Raw genomic sequence first — 12,131 nt, 5'->3', positions numbered from 1 at the left:
CTGAGGCAGCTATACCTTCAAACAGCGGCGTAATTTACTATGGGGCAGAAGGAGGGTTAACTGACCCTCCCAGACCTCGGTTTGCCTCCCCCAGACCCCAGTTTTCCCTACCCCCCCCCCCCAGCTGAAACTTAGTTTCTTCAAAACTCTTCTCAAAACTAAGGTAGGCCTGCATAATTTAAGCATCCACAGAAACGGATCAGTTTTCTTTAGTATATATTTACCTTCATGGTACTTTATGGTACTCCCATCCCCCGCCACCAGGACTTAGACAAAATTCATCCACTGCCTTCAAAAAAGGCTATACCTTCTTAAGCTGTTTTGCGCCATAATGTTTTAGCTTATTTTTGTTGTCTTCGACCCATGTCTCTTTTTTTTTCATTTTTTCACCTGCTACAATCAGAAACTGTCTTAACCTACTATCCTAAACCCCAGATTATTTCTATTTTTAAAGATATATATGGTTTCGTAAGTTCTCACTTAGCCAATTCTCATATTCCATTTCACTGCACTAAACCGTTTCATTTTCGCAAATGCAGACACTGAAGTATATACCCTAGTAAATGTTCTTAGGGGTGTGAAATAGAAGCTATTAAGTGCGATTGGGAATGAATGTTGTGATACTATTAGGTAGCTCGAAACATTCCTCAGAGTAAGTACGGATCACATTAAAACTACGGAGCATTATAGGCTAAGCTTTTCTTTGTATTTCGCCCATGTTGTTGATATTTATTTATTGATAGCTATTATGGTTTTGCAAGTTGTCATGTCCAAATAAATAAATAAATATCATATATCCAACAAATATCATACTCATCTAATTCACATATTTCTCAAAAATTATATTTTCTAATAAACATAACAATAAAAGATATTCATTATTAATTGTCAAAATATTATCGGTTCAAAATCTACGCAATATTTAATGAAAAACATTAATGAAATAAATTATCATTTATTTTTAATGTCAGTTATAACATATTTGAATAATAAAATTAAGTGAGTTTATAGGCCTAAATCTGTCTGAATATTTAAGTACTATAAAAGGCTTAAATGCACTAAATTCTTATTCATTCCTAGAAAGAGGAAATATTTTTCATCTTGTCCTTGCTAAAGTCGAACCACAAATACTTTACTGAACAAAAAAAGGTTCGAGAGAAGACTAAAAAAACAAATTTTTTATTATTGTTACTGATGTTTCTTTTTTAATTTTCTTCTGGATTATTGCCTGATCATATTTTTCAGATTCTAATCCTTTATTACTGCTGTCCTTTTCATGAGAGAAATATTTTACTTTAGTATTCTTTTTTTTAGGCCTTAAAAATCTTACCCCTTAATAGTTTAAACTTGTTTCTGTAAAAAAAAATTTCTATTATAGCTGCAACTACTTTTTTTCAATTTTCGGACTGTTATTAGTCCAGTATATTTTTTTCTAATTCTGTTTGAAGACTGCTATTCTTTCATTCTAGTTAATATATTCTAAGACCACACTGACTATACATGAAGTATGACAAACAGAAAAAAAATATAATAAAAAAAACGAGAAAACGAGGGTAATATGAGCCAGTGGGCAGAAAAGAAGCGAAAAGGACAAAGGCAGATATTTTGGCAAGGACTTTCACCAAGCCGTCTCCTAGGGACATCAGGTCATCTGTCTGGACATCTGCCTGGTCATCTGGACATCTGTCTGGACATCAGGTCGTCTGTATGGACATCTGTTTGGACATCAGGTCGTCTGTCTGGACATCGGGATATCTGTCTGAACATCAGGTTGTCTGTCTGGACATATGGACATCTTTCTAGACATCTGGAAATCTGTCTGGACATATTTCCATATTTCCAAGTCGTCTGGGTAGACATCTATCTGGTCATCTGAACATCTTTCTGGACATCAGGTCGTCTTTCTGGACATCTTGACCCATCTGAATATCTTTCTGGACATCAGATCGTCTGTCTGGACATCAGGTTGTCTCTCTGGACATCTTGACATCTGTCTGGTCATCTGAACATCTGTCTGTACATCAGGTCGTCTGTCTGGACATCTGTCTGCTCCTCTGGACATCTCTCTAGATATTAGGTCGTCAGTCTGGACACTTGACATCTGTCTGGAAATCAGGTCGTCTGTCTGTACATCGGGACATCTTTCTAGACATCAGGTCGTCTCCCTGGTAGACGCCTTGTTTCATACAGGCAAAATATACGCGTCACTTTAGTTTTGTCTTTCCCTTCTACAGGCCGTAATTCCGTTTGTTTTTCTTCATCGTGAGATTTCTCTCTCTTTTGGTTTTTGTCCTACTTTATTTTAGTTAATTTTACTTTTCCTTTTTATCTACCCATTGGTCCTGCAAATATTACTTTTTATTAGGTGCAAACTTCTTTTTCGAAACGGTCAACTTTTAGTTATTATTGTTGTTACTTTTTCTTAACTTTCTTTCGGATTATTAGTTCATTATATTTTCCTAATTCTAATTATCTTTCATTAGTGCTATTATCTTCTCATACTGGTTCTTTTTTATTACTGTCATCTTTTCATTTTAGTTATTTTTACTTTTTCCTTCTCTTTATTGGGGTTGCAAATCTGACTTCTAATTACGTGTAAACTTCTGTTGAATTGAACTATTTGGAAGTTATACGTGGTTTTTTCTAAATTCAACTGCTATCTATAATTAATACAAGCAGGCAACCACAAACTAGAAAATGACGGCTATTTTTCTTTTATCGCTATTTTTTTGCTATTGTTTTTTTAACTTTTAGAAAAAGCTTATTATTCTAAATAAACAACCCTTGTGTTTCATGAGTCATTCTTATATAATTGGAACAAAAAGTCAAACTTTAGCCTAAAGAGCGAGGTATTGAGGAGGGGGGACTTCCCTCATATTCTCAATCATTTCTGTTCGTTTTAAGTTTTAATGTTGATCCTTACTTTCAGTTGAACAAACCTGATTGTTTTATTTATCTCAAAGAAGAACCGGTTTTTCGATTTTTTTTTTTTTTTGCTTTACTGATTAAACTGTCCGCAGACTGGAAGATTCCACTCCCCGTCCCCGTGATGTACCACTGATATTACTTCTAAAATCCTAACGAAATCATTCTAACGATATCACTGATATTCTGCACCACTGAAATTCTAAAGAAATTCTAAAGAATTATTTATAGTTTTAATTTTAAGGCTCTAACCCTCTGCTGGAAAAAAAATGTTTGTATTTTTTTTATACAATCATCCCTTCCAGAACTTCCCAAGAACTTCCCTAAATATACTCCTGATCATGAGCATTTTTCTTGTTTACACTCAAGCTCTGCCATTTCGCATCAAATCGTTTTTCTCTGTGGGAATAATAGTCTTTCTTTTGTTCACCGATTTCTTTTTCTTCCACTTTCTTTTTCTTCCACTTTCTTTTTCTTCCACTTTCTTTTAATATTTTTATCACTATCTGGATGGCTTAATTATTTTCTAAGCGTATGAATTATTTTGTTTTTTGGGGGCAGGGAGGAGGGACGTAAATGTTTAATCATTGTCGCCGGCTGAAAAAAAAGAATTCACGTTCCAGGTCAAATCAAATAAAAACATGAACAATAAACATAAAGTCACTCTGAAACCAGCAAGAATAAGAAAAACAAAAAGCATATAATTAGTAACAAGAAAAAATTCTTGAATTAGAAAAATATCTAGAACTCAACACATGAAAGAAAAAACTACAGCACCAATGCACCAGCACCAAAAACTACAGCACCAGCACCAAACTAGTGACACCAATTTTAAGGTCGGATACCGTTCTCGAGACCATAAAAAGTGGGATTTCCCCAATTTTTTATTTCTGACACTGAGATTCCACCAATCCTATCCTCCCCATGTGTGCAGGTTAGTTGAAGAACCAGTGTGAAAATGCTGTTGCATTTTATAAAATAGTGTTCAGAAGGTGTTCTTGTATTCTGGTGTTTTATATGGTGTTCTGAATGATGGACAACAGTATGAGTGTCAGTTATGGGTTCTTGTATTTCATTGTTTAAATAAGTAGTCCCCTGATTACTTCTGGAATATGTTTTCCCGAAATACTGTTTAACACGAATATGTTACTAGAAATGTTGACCATCTCGTACGCAATTCAAGCGTGGAATGGTCTCGGTTTTCAAAATTGTAATTCGCATTTATTCTATTATGTCATAACACTGTCCGCATTAATGAGTGGCTGGAAACTTAATTTTCTTTAAACGCAGGTCAAAACAAAACTAACTGAAAAAGGTACTTGAATTTCGTGTGTTTTTGGGAGAGGGTGTGGGGAGGAGGGAATGTGGGTAAGTTGTAACGAGGATTTATTTTTTGTTCCCTAAAGTTTTCAGTTATTTACCTTTTTTACCTTTTTAATTACATTTTCTCTTTCCAATAAATAATAAGTTATTTTTAATTTTAAGTTAAAAGGTGGTTAAAAGATACAGCCGCCTACAGGACATGTGTATTTTATGTTGACGTTCAGTTTTTGATAGCACTTAATACTGTCCGTATTCGTTGTATTGCATAGAAACGCATTCAATATTAAAAGAACATCGCTAGGCACAAATAAGTCAGCTAATTTCGGTTTTTGAAATTTTTAGTTCGTATTTATTCATTATGACAAATAACAGTTCGAATAGGGATAAATCCTTTTTTAGACAGTGAAAAATAAATCAAAATATATTCTGGATATTTCAATCACATATACAGTGATCGTCATCAGTATTTCAGCTGATATGATCGAAACATCCAGTATATTTTTTTTTTATTGTTTTTTATTACTGTCTAATAAAAGGATTTATCCCTATTCGAACTGTTATTTATCGTCATGGAAAGGCAGTGTGACCCTTGATATTACCTATATACTATTCTATTATGTCACAACACTGCCAGCATTAAAAAATAACTAGCATACAAGGAATGAAAACAATATACTTACAACTACAGTACTTGAAATCAAATCGTAGATGAATGCCAGGTATCATGCAAATAGGGACATTAAGCTTGATCATTTCATTCCAAACTGGGGTACAAACGTGATGTAAGGTTAAAGAAGAGAAGGAAGCACAGAAATAGCCCACAGCATGACTTATGGAATCCTAAAATAATAGTGCAATACAAATACTAAATATTGACCAATGTTTTAAAGGGTGAAGCACTCTTTGATTCTTTCAATTTTATTTTGCCACTACTGATAGATATTATTGTTCCCTTTTTTAGAAGTTTAATTTCCTTTCAAATTCTCCCCACCCCCCTCCCATAAAAATTAAGAATCTTAGACTGCCTTATGAACGAAATCCTGAGTTTACCACTTCTTTGCCAACAAAATACGTGCGTCAGTAGCTTTTTCGGTTCAGCCCATTTGGAGAACACAAAGTTCTCATTTTGCTCGTGTTACAGCGCTAGCAGAGGATAACTCCTTGCAACTTAGATTCGTCGCTTGCAACACTGGTGGCTTTAAAGAGTAAAGAACATAACTACTGCCTAAGTTTCTAAAGATTCGCAAACATCGAAAGAAAATTATACCAAGAGGTCTCAAATTTCTATTCCGTTAAAAAAAAATTAATAAATTAATAAATAAAAATTAAAATTAATAATTAAAAATTAATAAAAAATTAATTCTTCTAACAAAAAACAGCCATTTTTTATAATAATGTATGGATGAAATTACAGCTTTGATTAATCTTGCATTTACTTGTATTTTCATGAATAATGAACCTGACGAGAAAAACAAAAGGTACCAAAAGGTCCAAAAAGATAAGAGAGCCTATATTTTGAGCCCAAGCTATGCAAGGATATAAAAGGATATATTTTAGATCAGATATGCAAATAAAAAGAAAACGCAAAATAGCTGATAAAAAATTGCTTTTTCTAATTAATTTCTGACCGTTTTCAATTCATGCAAGAAAGTAAATGATCTGAATAAGCTAGGGTTAATGATGGGCAGCCCCCCTTCCCCCAAATATAGAATAATTTCTGTTCATTTTAAGTTTTAGTGCTATTCCTTACTTTCAGTTGAAAAAACTTCAACTGGTGAAGTTTTAAGTATTAAATTCATGTAACCATTAAATTAACTACTAAATTCAAGAATATAAGACGGATAAACAACTATAGCCTTCATGTTAGGTTGAGCAGGGCCAAGATTTTCCCGTACCTCAAAAAATTAGGTCAGCTCTAAGGTTATCAGTTGCATGAGATGTTAAAGATTTTTTTTTTATTGCATGCACCGTTGTCTTACGGGATATTCCTACGAGAAAGTGATTTTATGCTTTAGTAGTCCCAATGGGCCCCACTCAGCTCCAAAGGAGGATACGAGGAACTCCTTCTAAAGAATTTGTATACCAAGGCACTTTAAACAGCACAAGAATTTGAATATTTGGGCCTGTAAAGCACGTTTTTGAATGATTAGACCTCCCCCTCCCATTAAATACCTTATCATTACAACTATATATTGCATTGCATGTAGCCATAGCTGATCAATTTTTAACTATTATTTTTTAACCAAATCATTTTAACTGAAATATTGGACATGAGGAAATAAAAGAGAATTGAAAAAAAGACCAAAACACGCTATTTTATGCTTTTCAAATATAGTTCCAGCCTCTCCCTGCTCCGTTTCTAAAAATTCTTCCTCCCCGGAAGTTTCTGCACAAAAAAAAATTATAATAAGCATGATATCCCCCCTCCCCCCCCAAAAAAAAAACAAAAAACTAAAAGATCTTCTAATCCCACTTTACAATTTTGACTTGAATATATCTGATTTTTCATTTTTAATCAACTAAATATTACCTGACAATTTTATTATTTTTTGTCTAGTTTCACTAACATCTAAGCATATGAAATCTAAATTCATCTCTTTGGAAAAATAGATGAATCAGAAAAAACATATGGAAATTATTATGAAAAGCAACAAAATCTTGGAATTAGGGGGGGGGGTCGTATCACGAAGCTATTTTCCAAATAGCTATTTTCCAAAATACACACGAAATACAACATTTTATAACATACGAACAAAATGATGGTTGGCTGGCAAAAATATCTTCTCATCCTCACCTCCCTCCGTCCCCGATTTGACAAAAAAAAACTACCATGACTTCAGCACGTTTTTTTCTTTTTATCTAAATTTACCCCCCCCCCCCCCCAGAAAAAAAACTTTCATCCTGCATAAAGGTTTTAAATAGCACAGCCATTATCACATATTTTTAAGCAAATATCCATAAACTGACTCTTTAATAGATTTTTTATTGACATTTTTCACCTTTTTTTCTGTCCCTTTTAGCTAAAATTTTTAAAAAAAGAAAAATCACTTGATTAGCTGTTTCGGCTGCGAAAAAAAAGAAAAAAAATACCTTAAGTATTTGTCCATCTCCTGAAATAAGCTTAATATCTACTTCTATATTTCTTCCAGCAGTTTTTCCCCCACGGTCAAATTCTCCACGGATTAAGTGTACATATATATCATTGCGGACATCTCCTGGCATTATAATATTCGGAAAGCCCAATTTCCGCACCAGAACACTCTTGCTTAAAAACAATTGTTGCTCCATTGATGATGAACTATTATTACAAGAAATAAAATTCAACTGCAGAACAATACCTAAAAGGATAAGGAATTCAAAACGTAAAGCCAGTTATTTAATTAATTAAATGCATAACTGCATTAAGAAAAACTTTTTCGCATACTGAACAATGTTCTGCGTTACGCAGGTACCGATCGCCTGATTCAATGCTTTCGGCCGGGAGTGCAGTGCGTGGTGGGGGGCAAATCACCCGACACTTCCCGTTTTTTCCCCCATATTTTTCAAGGTACCCATTTAGAGCTGGGTCAACTCTGGCTGAGCTTACAGAGTCACACCAATGACCCTTGTTCCATATAAATTCCAGTGACGCCAGGACTCGAACCCCTGACCTCAGGATTCCAAGTCTGGAGCGTTAATCACTCGGCTATGCATAAATGCATATTAATAAATATTATTTAATTAATTAATTAATTAATTAATTTATCAATTAATCAATTAATAATTATTATAAAGGTAACTATTTTTTTTCCGCAACATACAAAAAATTGTGGCAGTGGAATTGCAAGGACTAGAATGACTCAAAATAAAACCAAAAATTTGCTATTCTAATGAATGAATTCGTCCAATAGAATAACTTGAAATAGGATAGATATGATTAAAAATATAATTACAAGGAATAAAACTAATAATAAAATTAATTTAAAAATATAAAAAATTTATAAACAATTAAAATATATAAATATATAATTTTAAAAATATAAAATTAAAAATACGATACTCTAATGAATAAACTCGTCTAATAGAATGAATGTGCTTTAAAATAGAATAAATATGATTAAACATATAAGTACAAGTACTAAAACGAATAACAAAAATTAATTTAAAGATATATAAAAGATATGTAAACTATTAAAATATATAAATACATAATTTTAAAATATAAAATTAAAAATTTTATATACTAATGAATGAGCTCGTCCAATAGAATGAATATACTTAGAAATAGAATAAATATTATTTAAAATATAATTAAAGAGAACTCAGATGAATAATAAAAATTATCTTAAAATATATATATATATTATATTGAATGAATAGTACTAGAAATACTGATGCTAAACTGATACTGGAAAAATGCATATGGAGTCGTTTTCAATAAATCAAGATCCCAAGCTTTTTTAAGTTTTTTATGATATACATCCAAACAGTATGGGTAACTTATGCGAGTATGAACTGGCACTAGTGTCGACAAAAAAAAACTAGCGATGCCATCTAGCGCTTGGCGATATGGCATTTTTTCATTTTAATAATTAATCTGATTTGTGTAATTGTTAAAATTAGGGTAGTAATAAGTGTCTCATCTCAGTTTCTGATAGAAAAATAGGTACTCTTCTATTAAACGGACTCTTTTATATACGGCGATGCATACCAGTCACGAAATAGACCAAGACGCGTGATGAAAACAGCTTTACAATGCCTTCTGGGATATACAAAGGCAAGAACTGTATTTAAATTTTTGCTATTTGGGGTTTAGGGGGGAGGGGTGGGGGTGGGGGGGAAGGTACCAAGGTTAGGTTACGTATTTAATATATGGTATGCTAAGCCCCCCCCTCCTAATGTGCAAATATATGGCCCAAATTTGTTTCTAAACTGTTATATATTTATCCTATTTTATTTTATTTCATTAATATTAACCAAACTAGCACTATATAAAAGAGTCCGTTTAATAGAAGAGTACCGAAAAATAATTACAAAGCTTGAAAAATATGTCAAGTGTCACCAGACACTAGATGGCGCTGATAGTTTTTGTTGACGCTAGCGCCAGTTTCCACTCTTACGTGTTAACATCGTTGCGTAAGTTTCTGCTTAACTAAATCAAACAATCAAATTCATTTTCGCTGTTCTTGGCATTTAAATGTCACAAAAAGAAAATTATTCATTGGATAACTACTACTTTGCCATGTGGAACCTCCTGAAAACCTCCCGGGAATCTTCTGGGTTCAGATGAAAATGCTAAGGTATTAAGAAAAACCAAATGTATAGCGTGAAAAGAAACTTTATATTTTGAAAACGACTTAATTAAGTCAAATTGAAGATTCAACCCCATTTAGCCCTACTTCCAGTTGTGCCCGCTCCGGCCCCCTTTACCCCCTGTATTTTAATAGATCCGAGTTTGTTTTTATTTAAAAGCAGTCCTGACTAGTAAGACAAGAATTATTTTGAGTTCTAAAAAAGTAAAAAAGTAAAAACTGAGAAAAAAGTAAAAGTTTATACCCTGACTGTTGCTGCTAGAAAGAGGACTGAATTTGCTATTCTGCTTCCTGATGAGATATTCATGAAGCTGACTAAAATCACGGTCATCACACTGGTACAACCTGAAAAACATCTTAATTTTAGAACAAGAAATATCTTTTAGAATAAGGAAAATATTCTAACATTAGAACGAATAATATTTACAATAATAACGAGGAATAAACACTAGAAAACTATTCTATACCAAATTCTGGAAAGAGTCGAACTTTACTTCGGTAGCAGCATTTCAGATTTTACATCGGCCAGTGAAAAAAAGCCATAATACGGATGAATATTCAATTCCCTACTTCTTCTGTTCCGTTACAGTTGAAAATGATATATGTATATGTTAGGTGAAAGACTTCAATCTGATAAATGTCAGCATTCACCGGTGAATGTCCGAAATTCCTTTTTTTCTGGTTGGATTCAATCAGCTTTGCCAGTCAGCTTTGTCAGTCTTACGCAAGGTTTGATAATAAAAATCAAAGTTAGGTTGGGTTAAATTAGGTTATGAATCTCGGAAATGGGTTAGAAACTCAACCTAACCTATCACCATCAAACCTTGCACAAAACTGAAAAAGTTGACTGGCAATGCTGACTAAATCGAAGAAGAAAAAAAAAGAAATTTCGGACATTTACCAGTGAATGTCCAAGTTCTACAATTGTGGTCTTTCACAGTAACATATATATACCCACAGCTGCGGGCTATGTATTTAACGGGTGACCAGGCCTTGCAAACTTTTTAAATTAATTATTATCTTCCCATGGAAACTATTTTTTTCATATCATAAATACAACTCACCGCGTTATCTAATATCAATAAAGCACTGGAATTAACACTTTTTACACCGAATATTTGCTCTAAAATAGAATAACGATAGCTAGGACAGTAGATGCATCTATTTTAAAGTTATTGCGAAAACTGTTATATAAATTGAAAAAAAGCTCTTAATAAGAAAACAGATATTTTGAAAAATAAAGATATTAAAAAATTTTAAATATCTAACCATAAAAATAAGGATATTTAGCAAAATAAAGAAATAAAAAATAAAGCCGAAAAAGCTGATATTTTAATTCATCCCACTTCTGTTTAACCGGAGTCACCGAGAGGACGAGGGTTCGAATCCTGGTGTACCCAATTATTGTACACTGTCGTATTGATTTCAATACCGTATTGTTTACCTTTTTTTTGGCTTCACACAAGCCAGCGCAAAAATATATATATTTGATATCATATAATGGGGGATTTGCTCCTTGACATTGGCCACATCTGTCCTGGAAACATTGTTAAATTATGACACAAAATTTCATGTTTTCGAGAACCCTTCCCCCCCCCCTCAAGTAAATATCCTCTGAATTTCTTGAGCTTAAGTAACTTCAAAAAAACGTCGATTAAAGTAAGGTTTATAAAAATCTTCATGTAATCTATGGAAAAAAAACTTTTAATTTTTCTAGGGGGAGGGGGATCCCACAATTTTAGATTGGTGCGCATGGCACTACTACAAGTGAAAGAGAGAACAGAATATAAATAAATTAATATAATTAATTAATAAATTAATTAATATTATATTAATTAATATTAATTATATTAATTAATTAATTATGTTAATTAATAAATTAATAAAAATATAAATAAATAAAAAAACTCATAAATAAATAAATGTAAGGAGTTGGGTATTTTCCAAAAAAATTTGACCGATATAAAGAAAACTCTGGTGCGCATGCCTGTTGGCACGCGTAACTACTAAAAGTCTCAGTGAAAACAAATAATGCTCTCAGAAAAAAAAGAATAAAGAGTAGGCAACTAAAACAAGATTAAATAGGGATAAGAAAAAAGAATTGTCGAAATATTTAAAATTTCCAACAAAACCTTACCTGAGGATTAGCTCTTTCCCATCGCCATCAATCGACTCGAAGCCAGTGTAAGCATCTTGTAAACCTGTGACGGCACAACCATACGGGCGTCGGTATACGTACTGAGGAGATCTCTTACACGAATCAGTATATACAATCCGACCACATCGAATTACATAAATGACTAGATATAAATCACGGAGATTGTCTTGCTTGCATATGTCCTAAAAGGGGTCAGATTAAGATTAACATATCCATAAATCAATTCAACAAATGTTAATTGAGATATTTGGGAGGGGGGGTGAACGTGAGGAAGGGGGGTCAGAAACCCAAACAGTGCATTCTCTCGACAATATGTTTCAAATTTCCATGGATGGTCCTTCATAGCAGCCTTTGTGACAAGCAGTTAGGATGTTTCTAGCTGCGTCAATGGACTGATCCCAGGAAACCGGCCGCGTAAAAAGACTGTTTCAGCC

At 33.0% G+C, this 12,131-nt stretch overlaps 1 protein-coding gene across 1 annotated transcript in view; it reads right to left on the bottom strand.

Annotated features, from left to right (window-relative positions):
• The window catches only part of LOC148946606 (dedicator of cytokinesis protein 3-like), a 218,343-nt gene that overhangs the window by 23,002 nt on the left and 183,210 nt on the right, over positions 1 to 12,131 (bottom strand). The window contains exons 11-14 of the mRNA XM_089096363.1: positions 11,677 to 11,879; positions 9,784 to 9,884; positions 7,339 to 7,586; positions 4,929 to 5,088 (exon numbers count right to left, since the gene is read on the bottom strand). Coding sequence (XP_088952489.1) covers positions 4,929 to 5,088; positions 7,339 to 7,586; positions 9,784 to 9,884; positions 11,677 to 11,879 — 712 coding nt within the window. The remainder of the gene's footprint in view (positions 1 to 4,928; positions 5,089 to 7,338; positions 7,587 to 9,783; positions 9,885 to 11,676; positions 11,880 to 12,131) is intronic.

Source organism: Artemia sp. Qi Xiang Cuo, chromosome 11 (genome assembly GCF_049724085.1).
Source record: "Artemia sp. Qi Xiang Cuo chromosome 11, ASM4972408v1, whole genome shotgun sequence".
Lineage (NCBI taxonomy): Eukaryota > Metazoa > Arthropoda > Branchiopoda > Anostraca > Artemiidae > Artemia > Artemia sp. Qi Xiang Cuo.
This window is presented reverse-complemented; position numbering and strand designations above follow the sequence as displayed.